Source organism: Strix aluco, chromosome 1 (genome assembly GCF_031877795.1).
Source record: "Strix aluco isolate bStrAlu1 chromosome 1, bStrAlu1.hap1, whole genome shotgun sequence".
In the NCBI taxonomy this organism is placed as follows: Eukaryota; Metazoa; Chordata; class Aves; order Strigiformes; family Strigidae; genus Strix; species Strix aluco.
In genome coordinates this window covers 132,294,418-132,308,713 of record NC_133931.1, presented here as the reverse complement: position 1 = coordinate 132,308,713, position 14,296 = coordinate 132,294,418, and the positions used below count along the sequence as shown (strand labels likewise).

General features: G+C 45.1%; 1 protein-coding gene across 4 annotated transcripts in view; it reads right to left on the bottom strand.

The window, feature by feature from the left end:
- Nucleotides 1-12,429, bottom strand: part of GLCCI1 (glucocorticoid induced 1) — a 59,326-nt gene extending 46,897 nt beyond the window's left edge. For 2 of the 4 annotated variants that reach the window (XM_074836392.1, XM_074836403.1), the window contains exon 1: nucleotides 11,457-12,429. In XM_074836392.1, the coding sequence (XP_074692493.1) occupies nucleotides 11,457-11,910 (454 nt within the window). In that variant the 5' untranslated portion in view covers nucleotides 11,911-12,429. The remainder of the gene's footprint in view (nucleotides 1-11,456) is intronic. The other 2 variants (XM_074836381.1, XM_074836385.1) reach the window with 1 other exon arrangement.
- Between the last annotated feature and the right edge of the window lie 1,867 nt (nucleotides 12,430-14,296).

The window sequence follows — 14,296 nt, the reverse complement described above, 5'->3', positions numbered from 1 at the left end:
AATTGTTTTTATTAAAATATGCAATCTGTATTTATCATAGTTTTGGTAATTCCTAATTCTAAATTACGCTCTCCCTTAAAATTTCTTTTTTTTTTTTTTGCATCTTCCTGGGTTAAAAATCACTGTCCCTATTGGAAGTTGATTTCTTATACCTCATCCTGGTGAGCAGAAGGCATTGAATAAACACCTGTGCTGTTTCCTCTGAAATTTTTGCTTCTATTCCCTGGAGTTGATTTTGAAACCATACATTCCAGCAAATCAGTCTCAGCTCATCCTTAATCTCATTTTTCTTGGTACCAAACGCCTGTAACTACATTTTCCTTATTTTTCTACTTGCATGTACTATTGTGTGTCTTAAAGCATGCAAAGTCCAAGTCTGTTCAGGTTTTAACAATTCTCAGCTAAGACTCACTTTTTGACTGATAATGTGACATTCTTTCTTCAGCTCTCCCTGCTGTTTCTTGCAGGCTCTCTGCTTATTCCTAGCAGCCTTTCAGAGATAAGTGTCCATGCAATCAGATGACGTCCTTGAGTTTTTCTGATGTTTGAAAGATTCCAATAGTGTTAACATTTTTCATTAAAACAGATTCTCTCTGTATTCAAGGCAGAGCAACCCTGTTTAGCCAAACTGTCAAACTATTTCATTCTGAAATCTGAAACTTTACTCCAGATTTATGAATTTTAGAACATCTACGCAGGATTTTTTTGTTTTGTTGTATATGCACGTAAAATTCAATGATTAAAAAAGGCCCACCTAGGAAACATCTAACATTTATTGTATGTCGTTCCAGCACACCCATTTCTTCTGCTTCTCCCAGATTTTGAGTTGTCAGATTTGGTAATTCCTACTTTCAATGCGGCCAAACTGAGTTTCTACTAGAATTCTTGCAATCAAAAGATCTCCCTGCATACTCCAACTTCATATTAAAGGTTACACACACCACTAAATAAAATCATGAGATCATCATAAAATCATCTTAATAGCCTAGTTCCTTCCTTAGAAGAAATTAAGGTAGATGTATACAAGTTTCACAAAATTAGTATTTTAAACTATATATGGACTGCAGACGTCAATACACAACTTGGTTTGAAAGCATGAGTCTCTGTTTCTACAGTAATGCCCAAAGGTTATTTGGATCCTCAGTACTGACAACCTCCTAAATTGAATATGTGCCTCTGGTCATTTCCTTGTATGGATGTTTCTCAAATACGCATTACTTTTAAACATGCATGAGTTAAGTACATTTTTGCCCATGAGAAATTTTTCTCTTCCAGATTAAAATTTTTTCTTGTTCCCCTTGAATAGAACACCAAGTATTAAATGTATTTTATGGTTTCTTTGTGGGGGAAGAAAGCATTGCAAAGATGATTATTCAGGGCAGGATATCAGGTACAACAAATGAGTCACTGAAGGTGAAATAACAGAGAAATCGGAGTACGAGAGAAAAGATGTGTACGGGTATTCCACTATCAATTGCCACAATTAAGCAAACACAGCTATCTGTTAAGAATGAAAATTTTAAGACCTTGAACAGAAATTTACTTCTGTGAAGACAGCTTCTTCTTTAACCTGGAAGCTTCCCAACTACTGTGTAAACCTAAGTCTTACTCTGCATTCTTCAGCAGTTAGCTGGTATTTTTAGAGTCACACTGTTCAAAGTCTGTTCCAGGACACTCGGCATAAATCTGGGTTTAATTTTTAGCGAGCGAGTCAACTCTCCGTTACTTTGAAAAATAGAAAGTTAAGATCTCACGTATAACAGAAAGATTTTGAACAATATATGACATACTGGATATGGAGATGTAACACCTAACTGCACAGAGTCAATATTGCAAAGCCACTTGGGTTTTGCAATGTGTTTTCCAGGGCTCCAGGCTCCAGAAAGACTGATTAGCTGACATGTGGAGCTGAATTTAAGCTGACTCCCGTATGTGAGCACTGCACTCACCAAATCCTTTCAGAGCACAGACCACACCACACTGATACCTGGTACAATCATCAGCATCTTCTAGACCTATTGGGCTAACGAGCTCTGCTGTGATGTGCAGGAGTGGTAATGAGACCGTATTAAATACCTACAAAGACCTGTAGGTCTTGTAGAGCCACTCACTGGCTCCTCCACGCTGCGTGTCTCAGTGGCCTGAGTTCTGGGAACAACAGTGCAAAGTTTTCAAGGTTTATTCAGCAACATTTCTGATCCAGCATGGGTACAGTGCTTCATCTAATGAAAGCAATTCTACTGGTATCCCTGGACACCATATGTTCACAAACCTGGGCATTTATACCTACGCTTAGGTAATCTGCTCTCAAGTAGCCAAAGGCGGACTTCATGTCATACTTTGAAGAAATGGGGTTTGTATTTACAGGCTAATATCTGCAGACTAGGATTAACAGAATTAGCTAGCGATCAAGTATTTGAATAACCAGAATTTGTTTTCTGGTAAGAACACATTATTTCCAAATCACAGTTTGGTTTTCAATTGATGAGAGATGTCAACAAATTATTAGAGTTTTGATTTTTTTTTTTTAGTACTGCAGCCTAAGCACCTGTATTAAAATGTTTAGTTTTTTCTAACCATGAAGCCTTTTAAAAAAATGTTGATATACAAGTAATCCAGCTAGCCAACCAAGTATTTCTATCAGAAGTCTAGAATAGGCACTGTACATCAAAACACCAGAGATTAAAAGGCACACGATGTAACAATACCCATTTTGCCATACATTTAATCAGTTCACAAGCAAGCGGTTACTGTTACAGAAAATGTTTCCAAAAGACACCTATTTACTAAAACAGTATTAAAATTCATATAGCTACAGAAATGAGTTTCAAGTTTGTAGTATGAATGCCAGTGATCTTGCAATAATCAGTCAAGCTAGTTAGATATGAGTGTTAATTCCTGAAATTCAGAAGTGTGACTACTACTAATCTCTTCCCTTAATGCCTGGTGGTGAGAGTGTAGGAAAGGAGGATGAAGCTAACCTTCTTCAAACAGGTGACTCGCACTGCTCAAGGAATAGGACACTTAAATTTTTATTCCAGTTTAGACTATCTCAAGGCAGGGTGAGAAGAAAATACTCTACAGTGGATTTTAGATTATTCAAAAACCATGACGGAACTGCTACCGTACTGTTCTTAGTCACCATTCTTATGAGCAAAATATGAGACACATTCCTTCTAAAGAGGAAACAAAATGTGCAGTTTGGGTAAAACTAGTTTTAAAAGTTTTTTAAAAAACGTTGTGCAAAACAAGTGGCATGTAAGAACCAATGTTCTTAATCACTCATTTGTATTCGGTTCCGAGAATAATATCCATTGCAAACAACTACTCTTCAATTTAACACTAGCAGCAGTGAAAGTTAAATCCTTATAAACACCAACACCTGTGTCATCATTTATTGTTAGGGCACACACAACAGTAAATAAGAAGGTCTAACCAATACACTATCTTGCATTAAAGTTTCAAAACCCAAGCTTGTAACATTTTCTGACCTACTGGGAATTATATATTATCTCCAAAGCATCAATATCTAATACAGAAAGCTAATTAAGAGATCTACTACTATGAAAAATGAAAATTTTCCATCGAAACCATTTTCTATTGACCCAACACCAACTGGTTAGATTAACTCCTATTTAAAAATTGTTTATGCAGAAAAGTTATTGCTTGAGTGTAGAGACCCACACCTTCTGGTTCCTCCCCGTCAAGAGAAAGCTGATCTGTTTTTAACAGGGTGATAGTCAATAGTTTGGTAGGATACAGCAGTTAATAAGATGTGGTGCAGATACCAAAGGAGCAGGGAAGGTGCAGAAAAGAAATGAACAGGACCAGAGCAGAGGCAGCATTAGAAGGCCAGAGACAGCAGGCTGAGGGCACTCCCCAGCATGGCCCCACTTGGCCTGGCTGGGTTTCCTTCCCCAAGATACAACTTCCAGTAGCTACATGCCCTCTTACTAACAACAGAAGACATAGTCTGAGCAGAGTCATCATCAAAGGGACCATGTAAGGGTCTGGTCCTAAATCCATATTCACACAACTGGGAGAGCAGGAAAGGGTTCCCTAGAGAACATGTATTTCAGTTTCAACCATGGGTGTTTCCATGGATGAGATCTGAGCTTTGGAAAAATAAGAGTTGGAGAGACTGACTTGCCATTCAAAAGGACTGATATTACACACTGTATCATGATACTCTGTGTGGCATCCATACTGCAGGAGTCTCAAATTGTGATCCCTTTCAGTACCCATCAGCTATTTTCAAGCTTTAGGATTTAATTTCCAATTCAAAAATAGTCATAAAACAAATTAGTGGTGGTGAACTTCAGAGTCAAATCAGGAAGGGAAAAATTAAAACATAATTGAAGAACAGTCTAGTTTTTGGGAAGAAGCAAATTCATACTCAAAATGTAAGAATTGGATTATTAAGTAGAAAAGCCCATTTTCCTTCACTCTAATCTCTCATTCTCTTAATTTTGCAATTGCCCACACCTTAAAAATGGTGACATGAAGGAAAAGGGGATAATCTCAGACTGACTTCCTGTTTAACATCTTTGTTGGTGACATGGACAGTGGGATCAAGTGCACCCTCAACAAGCTTGCCAATGACACCAACCTGTGTGGTGTGGTCGACACGCTGGAGGGAAGGGATGTGCCATCCAGAGGGACCTGGACAGCCTTGAGAGGTGGGCTCGTGTGAACCTCATGAAGCTCAACAAGGGCAAGTACAAGGTCCTGCACGTGGGTCAGGGCAATCCCAAGCACAAACACAGGCTGGGTGATGAGTGGATTGAGAGCAGCACTGAGGAGGACTTGGGTGCATTGGTGGATGGAAAACTGACTATGAGCCAGCAATGTGCGCTCACAGCCCAGAAAGCCAACTGTATCCTGGGATGCATCAAGAGAAGTGTGACCAGCAGGTCGAGGGAGGGGATTCTCCTCCTCTACTCCACTCTTGTGAGACCCCACCTGCAGTACTGTGTCCAGTTCTGGGGCCCCCAGCATAAGAAGAACATGAACCTGCTTGAGCAGGTCCAGAGGAGGCCACGAAGATGATCACGGGGCTGGAGCACCTCTCCTGTAAGGACAGGCTGAGAGAATTGGTGCTGTTCAGCCTGGAGAAGAGAAGGCTCCAAAGAGACCTGATAGTGGCCTTCCAGTATTCAAATAAGGCCTACAAGAAAGATGGGGATGGACTCTATCGGGTAGGGTAGTGATAGGACAAGGGGGTAACAGTTTTAAACTGAAAAAGGGCAGGTTTATATTAGATACAAGGAAGAAATTCTTTTCTGTGAGGGTGGCGAGACACTGGCACAGATTGCCCAGAGAAGCTGTGGCTGCCCCCTCCCTGGAAGTGTTCAAGGCCAGGTTGGACGGGGCTTTGAGCAACCTGGTCTAGTGGGAGGTGTCCCTGCCCAAGGCAAGGGGGTTGGAACTGGATCATTTTTAAAGGTCCCTTCCAACCCAAATCATTCTAGGATTCTGTGACAAGTTACTGTGGATTCTACCCTTCTAACGAAGAGATGTAAATACTATTCTACTTGCCTGAAAATGCCTTAAGTCGTTGTTTAGGCACTACAGGTTTACATGGGAAAGAGTGTTGAAAGAGAGAACTCAACGCATTTAAATATTAACATTAAAGCAAGATGATGATCATCAACACAATTAACCATCTCAAGTCTTGAGCAAAATTTTCCAGTTATGAATCTTTACTACAGGGTCCTTTTTTAATCAATACAAGATGTTTAAACCCTACTATATTAACAACTTTTCCTGAACATATGCTAAATCCACGGAGAACTACTGTGTCAAGCATTGGCAATGGTTTGCTCTACTGAAGATACTGCCAACCAATTTACACAGGAGCGTTCATTTTCCACTGTGGGGAAAAAAAAGACCACTCTTACCTTCTTCAGATGAAGATAATTACTCAACTGATGAAGTCCCATAAAAAGAAGTATTTCAAATATTCACTTAAACTGAAACATTGAGGAGCATATACTTTATTTCCAATAGGTTTTGCATTATTACAGCTATTGCTTTCAAGTCCAGGTTGAGCTGACATTTCAGAATTACTTCATGTTAATTTTTTTTCATGATGATATCTAGAATAGTAGCATAAACCTCATTTTAAAAATAACTAGCTTTCCACTGTGAATTTTATCAATATAGCAAAGCTCAACAACTCAAGTGTCAGTCTATACTTGGCAAACACTGACTTTTTTGGAAGATTCTAAGATACACTCCCTTAATCTACCCTCCCTGCATTTTAAGATACATTTAAGAACCTCATTTGGACAAAACACAGGAACCATGAATTTCAGAAACCAAATTTCAGTATTAGCCACTGGTTTACTATGCATTAATGTTTGCAAGTAACTTCAGTTTGGCCATATGTAACACACTAATACTTGCTTATGTCCAAAGAACAAGAATTAAAGGTCAAGTAATGATTTAAAATAGATATATACATATACTTGATATGGGGTTTTTTTCCATGGGGCAGGGGGGTGCTTTCTTAATAGCTAATACCTTGCTATAATACCATTCAAGTTCAGTGGAGAAAATACCTTTCTGTTTTCTTTTCTGCAGTTGTTTTAACACCTGAAAGTAGCTCAATTTGTCTTATGAAATGTATTTATTAAGGACATCTAGTATACCATTCTCATTTAAAGTGATGTTAAAACATGTAACTAAAAAGCCTTTGAGTTCAAGACAACTGGTTCAAATTTAGCCAGTGTCTTTTATTTCACCATATTATATTCCAATGAAAGCTATTTTGGGAAGAGAGAGGGATAAAGCTGGAGCAAAACTGTTTTGGCCATACAATTATGGGAATACTGCTGTTATTCAGGCATCAGGAAATAGGAAACGTCACAAAAATTACTTCCTTACCTACATTTGTTAGAAATAAAGGAAAGATCTTCTTGATCTCTAGTATAAATGCTTATGATGCCAAAATACTGGATGGCTTGAATCCAGGATATTAAAATAGTTCTGCCTTTTGAAGTCTGAATTTTTTTAAATACTGATATCCCTTACAAGTCTAGAGATCAGCAATATTGTCCGTCTTACTCTACTACTCACTCCACTAGCCTTCTATCTAGTATCATAACAGCAGATATACATACTTATTACTTAGAACTAGGTTACGCGGTTGTTTTCCATCTTTTGTAATTCATTTCTCTTCCTAATGTTGGCAATGCTTCAGGAGTTATTTTGGAAAGTAAAAGATATTGGGAACCCTTAAGAGCCCAATTGATTACAATATTTTTCAGATGTCCTTAAAACTAACCTTTGCCTCTAAAATTTGATATGGAAAAAAGTTTTTACTATACACTATGTAAGTGAAAGTTAGAAAAATATGAAGCATAATATTACAGTACCACCAGAGTTAACACTAAACAAATCAAAGCATTTGATGAAAGCAATATTGAGCCTGAATCATACAGAAGTCATTTCCACCCTCCTTGTATACAAAACATCACATACCTTGTGAAAAAACAAACTAAACAGGAAACCCACTCTCATATTTATACAAGCTACTTTACATAGTAACAGAAACTACTGATTTTATCCAAGTAAGGAAAGAAAGAAAACAACTTTTTTTTCTGTAAAACATTAGTGTTCACAAGCAAGAAACATCATTTGTTTGACCTGTCCAAGGGGCTTTTTTATTATTATTGGAATGTCCTTTGTCATAAACCACACAGTTTCACATTCTGTTGACATTACATTTATGCGATCAGAGACGTATCAGACATTTTTCCTCTAAGAAAACCATGTGTTGCTATATTCAAGCAGACACTTTTTACATTGCCAACTCTCCAAAGCATGAATACAGGCTATAAAAATGTATCTACTAGTAAGGAATAAACATGTTTAAAAAAGGAGGAAAGGAGTAGACTCACACACTGCAGGTTTATCCTATGATATCATTAAGTTTTTTCCCCCCTCTTTTTTAGCACCCTGTAATTAGTATATAGCATTTATGACTTCTCATCCATTCAGTATCAATACTAACCAAATACAAATACTGGCATCAATGGTTTCCTAACAACTACAAATCCCCAAATTTGCTTGAAGAAATTATTATCAAATTCTTAAAGTTTCAGTTCTAAACACATGGGGTTTTGCTGCAGAACAAAAACTTTCATGGCATCCTAGAAAGAAGGGAGAGAAAAGATGATGGTGGGAGAAGGAACAGAGCACGCTGCTTTCATTCATGTAGTAGTGATGTCAACGCCTGCAACGGTAGTTGCTCTGACCTGTAGAGGCTCAAAGCTGGAGTGTTTTCCCAGAAATTTCCTTTATAAAAAGAACCTCTGCCAAATCACTAAAATATCCACAACGAAATGGCTTAGTAGGATTGCCAATTCAAGGAATCTATCCTGGAAAAGGCTGAAAGGAGGTGGGGAAGGGGTAGATGTCTTAAGAGAAAAACATCTATCCGTCAGAATCATAAACAGTCTCCAGCACGAGCATATTCGTGAAACAATCCAAGTCAGACTGCAGAGCCAAAGACAAACAGATCTCCTGCACTGGTGAGAAAAACAACAGGATTATACCTAGAGCCTAAGCTCACATTTTACAGCAGTGGGAAATGGTTTTGAAAAACTGACAAAAAAAACTTAATCAAGTCGCTTCCCCAAGACTTGCATACTGATAACAACTATAAATACCTGGAGTAGCAATTGTTTAACAAGCTGCAGCAAGATGGTCCATGTTTGAAAACAGAACATTTCCCCCCCCCCCCCCAAGTCCTCCATTATTACTGCAGCAGTCCTCCAGTTCAGCAATCAATTTTCTCTACACTACTATCACCATATAGACTACAAACATCATTTTTAGTATCCATACATCATGTACTAAAATGCTGAGAACAAGCAGGGAAACAAAAGACAAAATCCTGCCCCATGGCATGCAACTATATTCTAAATTGTGTAAAAACAGCTCTAGGTTTTGGGGAGGGGGGGTTGTTGGATAACCTTTTTTCATTTGCAAGACTGAAGAAATAGGGTATCTTATTACCCTTGCCTGCTAGAAAATGGTGCCTGTATTTCGGTAAAATAAAGCTGTTGACGTGTGCAATTGTGGTCATTATTAGGGCGATCACGTTGTTTTCATTCATTCATTCAGGATTTGCTAGAGGATGTCAGCTTCTGCAGCAGCAGCTGGCTTGACCTGGAGGAGGGGGAACAAATTCCTTGCAGCGCATACAGATTACAGGGTGCATTTCTTGATGGACCATTTATGATTTTATACATTGCACTCATTAAACCAAATCAAGCCATGTATGCTGCTAACATGGTTCACCGTGAGGCAAGCTCAAACAAGTTTAATGACGGAAAAGTCATTCAGTACTAATTTATAGTCTGATTTCTTAAGGCTAAAATAGCCCACAGATGAAGACGACTGAAACCACTTTCTAAAATTAAAATTTCCCCTCCAACAAAAAATTCATACGTAATAATGAAATACTTCACAGCTTTGCAGTATTTTTCCTTGCTTGCAGGTAACTGCCCACGTTCCGCCCTCTTCAATACACCTTAAGCACAGACCTTTATACACTGCACCACTACAATGTTTTGCTCCAGGTTCCCATAATTAAATAATTTACAGTATTCATCATCAGCATCATCCCTATTCGCATGCACTGATTTTTTTGTTTTGCCTAGTTTCCCATTAGCATTTTCCAAAGGTTAAAGGAGGAAAAAAGGAAATGTGCATTTAGTATTTCATACAGTAGGAAAAATAGGATCTTTAAAATTTTAAATAGAGCTTGAATGAAGCAAAACCACTGAAGCTCAGTTCCATTTTCAAGCACGCAAAAACTTCTGCATAAATAGATGATATTTTTGAGAAACAAGTTATGAAGTATCCCCGTTCAGATTATAATACAACTGATTTGGTCATCTGCATAAGCACAAATATTGTATAGGGTAAATTAACTCCATGCGTAACTGGCAGCGACGTTTTGCTCATTTGCAAAATGCTGCCCATGTCCTAGGACCATTCTAATGACAGATTTGCTGAAGTTACAAATACTACAGATTGTAAGGTTTTACTACACATTAAAACTGAAAGGGGGGGTGGGGAGAAGGTAACAGATTCCACTGCTACAAAAGACGTTGGCAACCAACACAGACCAATTTGCCACAGAAATGAAACACAGTAAGACTTAAGGAAGGGACAGAACAAGCAAGGGGTATTGAACCACATAAAACGTTCCCAGAAAGAGATGATGTGTGATACCTGATAGCTACAGCAGGATAACATAAAAAGTGCATTTAGTCTGATTCATTCAACTGCTAAAGCGATGGGGGAAAGGGGGGGGGGGGGTAGGTAAGATGGCCACGGACACTTTTAACACATTCAGTAATTTAACAGACAACCTGACGCAGGTTAAGTTGGACTTGCTGGGAATCAATTTTACATCTTAAACTTTACAGGCCCATTTTGGCCACATCGGGGTTTTGGGGGGGTTTTGGGGTTTTTTACAGTCTCAAGGATTCAGTATGAAATATCACAAGGAGACAGACTGTCATTTGTTTTTAAGCATCTCAGTATGAGCATTTGCTTTTTGTTTTGGAGTCTGTGCTTGAAAACATTACATATTTTAACCTAGGATGTTACCAAAACGCAGTCTTTAAGAAACCGAGCTCTGCAAAAGGAAGAGCGTTTGAGGCTTGGTTTTAACACACACTTAAGAACTGGGTTGTGACACCCCAGATACACATCTAACCCATTAACAACCCTTACGAAATAATTACACCTGTAGACAAGGAAGCGAGTTAATTTTAGCCTCGTCCGTCTGTTACACACATCCACTGCCAGAGCCCGTGCAAGAAGGCGCAGGAGCAGCAGCACTGCGGCCGGAGCCCCTGCCCGCTCCCCTCCGCGGAGGGGCCGGGTTAGGGCGGGGGGACGCCGGCAGCCCCCCAAGGGGGGCGGCGGGGCTCGTCCCCGCTCCGCTATGCCGGGGAGGCACTTCCTCCCGGGGCCGGCGCTGGCCGGCGGCGCGGGGGGAGGACGGGGCTGTTTTTCCCAAGCTGGATCTCCACGTCGCCCGAGGAGGAGGAGGATGACATTTAAGCGCTCGCCCCCCTCCCCGGGGGAAGGCAGTGGGACGAGGTGCTTTCCGCCGCTCCGCTGCCCTCCTGGCAGGGCAAACCCGGGCACGGCACCTGCCCGCTCCCGGGGCTGGGGAGGGTGTTTTAGGGCTCACCATCGCCCCCCCCCCCCGCCCTCTAAGACCCCCGTGGGGCTGCTCCCGCCGGGCCGGCAGCCCCCCGGGCTCCCAGCCCCGCTGGCCCGGGGGGGAGGGGGGGGGGGCGGGCAGTGCGCACCCCCTTATCCCCGGGAGCTGAGGCCGGGGGTGCCCGGAGGCAGGGCGGCCCCCGCCCGGCCAGCACCCCCGGGGGGCAGGGAAGCGGGACGCCGGCTTTGTGCCGGTGCTTTACCTCTGTACACCGGGGAGCTGGGGCTCCGTCTCTCAGGTGAGCTGCTCCTCCTGCTGCCGCCGCTCTCCGGCGAGCGCCGCTGCCTGCCCTTCACCCGGCCCGGCTCCGCCGCGCCGCCTCCCGCCGCCAGCGGCGGCGTCGCGCTGGGCGGCGGCGGGCTGCCTCCGCCGCGACCCCCGCCGCCGCCCCCCGGCCCGGTGTTGCTGCCCACCGAGGCGGAGGGGGACCGGGTCGGGCTGTGCTGGTTGCCCCGCAGGAGCTGGTACGGGACGGTCGCCCGGATGGGCTGGAGCAGCCGGCTGGTCCCCGCTGCGCCTCCCCCGGCGCCGTTACCGGGGCCCCCGGCCGTGCCGCCGGCGGCAGTGGGGGACCCGGCGGCGCCGCGCCTCATCCTCTGCGGGGGGGGCTGGTGGTGAGACGGGGGGGTCTGCGAGGAGCTGGACGAGGAGGACATGGCGGGGATGCGCAGGACCCGGCGGGTCACTCGTTCTGGAGGCTGCGGGGCGCCCGAGCTCGGCCCCCGGCACCCCGCATGCACCGGCCGGGGGGGGGGGGGGGGGGGGGGGAGGGAGGGAATGAGGAGGAGGAGGAGGGGGGAGGAGGAAGGAGGGAGGGGGCGGGGCGGGACAAGCGCTTCACGGCCCGAGGGAGTCTCCCCGCCGCCTGCCCAGCTGCCCCCGGCGCTTCCTATCGGCGACGGCGGCTGCTCCCACGCCAGGCTCTGGCCATCGCTGCCCGCCCCAGCGTCGTGGGCACCGGGGGCGCTGCCGAGCCCCGCGGCCGCTCACATCGTACAGCGCCGCCGGCTCAGGGCGGTCAACGGCGGGGCGCGACGAGGGCGCACGCAGCCGGAGGGGGTAGGATAGGGAGGGGGGGAGGCGCTCGCAGCCAGCTCCTGCTCCTGCCCGCGCCAGCGCCCGGGAGCCGCGGCCAGCACCATCCGCTCCCCGCGCCGCCCTGCCTCCGAATGGCACCGCGCAGCCCCGGCGCCCGGCCGCGACAGGCAGGGGCGACAGCCGAGCACTACCATTGGGCGCCGCCGCCGCGCCAGCTCAGGCTCTATTGCCCAGAGGCGCCGTCGCTCTCGATTCTCAACCAATGAGAGGGCGGTGCCGCGCGGCGGAGGCGGGGCGGCGCAGCGGGGCGGGCCCGCCGTCGGGGGCGGGGGGGCGGGCGGAGGGAAGTGGGATGTGGCAGTGGCGGGAGGGGCGGGGAGGCGGCCCGGGGGGGCGGGGCCGGCCGCGGCCCGCCGGGGGCGGTGCTGCCCGCCGGGGGCGGTGCTGCCCGCCGGGGGCGGTGCTGCCCGCCGGGGGCGGTGCTGCCCGCCGGGGGCGGTGCGGGCCCTTCGGGGCGGTGGAGGCGGGCGCGGCTGCCCCCGCCGGCACGTGGCCCGGGCGCTGTCGGGGGTGGCGGCTCAGCGTGGCGGGGGTTGGGGGGGCGAGAGAGTAGCCGTTCCGAGGGCTCGGAGCCCCTGTGCTCGTCCCGCTTTTCCCTCAGGGCAGCGGCCGATTTCTGCCCGCCAGGCTGCCTCCGCCCGGGCCGCCCAGCGCGGGGTGCGCAGGCGGCCGGTAAAAATGGCCTCCCCCGGCGGTTCCCCACCGCCTCCGGGATTCGGTGCGGTGGGATGGCCGAGCCCGCGGGGCTGAGTAAATTGGGAGCACTGGGTTGTACTGGCAGTGGGAAGGGACGACAGCAGCCCCCGGGGGACCTGTTCAGTAAGGTGCTGAGGCGCGCTCTTGAGTTTAAAGTTGACTTCATGAGGATGCTGACTTGATAGTAACGAAAGAGAGCAAGGACTCTCAACCAAGACTTGCACTAGCCCGAATCCCAGAAGACTCTACCTCTCACCCACTTTCTCCACTCCCATGCGGGGAAGGCTCAGAAACAGAGCCAAAATCACCTGCAATGAAGTTTATGCACATCCATCGTGTGTGACTGTCAAAACTTTACAATAATTTTTCTTTCGCTAAAAGATCAAAGCGTCAAGTCTAATTAAGTGTAGTTTCATCATTTCGTATAAGTGTATATGGAATATATATGAATATTTTCCTAATGTACATCCAAAACCACTTTTCAGAGAATGTCAAGAGGAAAATGAAAAGTTTTACAGCGGTATTAAGAAAAGTGTTTTTGTTCTAGGACAAGGAGCTCCCACTAGATGAATTGATAACAATAGACAATGGGACAGAAAGAAAAGATTAAGATGAGTAGCTTAATAGCTAAGAAAATAAATGGCTATAAGATCAGAAAGATAAGTTGAGCTGAGTCCATTGAGAGAGCAGTGCTTATGTTGGCTCTGACGCAAATGGTATGCTAATGGAGGTGAAGGAAAAATGCGGTGAGTCTTGTTGCTTCGTGGAGGAAGCTAGCTCAGTGTGATGGCCTCTCAGATTCAAAGTGCAGGCTTTAAGAGAACCAAAAAGACACAGAATATAGGTAGAAGTAGAATGGTTGGTGTTTTAACAAGCTATATTCTACTATATAAGATACTGCCTTCCAATCCATCAGTAATCAAGTAAAAGTGTCACAGAATTAACTATATCCCTTGTACTCTTTTTGATTATATGATAAACACTCCTAATTGTCTTGTAGCACACTTCAGGCTACTGCTGTCCCTACCTACCCTTATCCCTTGGTAGCCCAGGAACCAACCCATAGTCCCAACGAGAAACTATTCTAGGAAAATGCATCTATTCATGGGCTGTTAACGAGACTTTGTTTGCACTAGCACCATGTGATGCAGTCACCGTGGTTATGTTACAGAAAGGGTTGGAATAATACACCCCACATCCACATGAACATGTGCTCAGTCAACAAAGCCACCCGTATAAATTAATTTT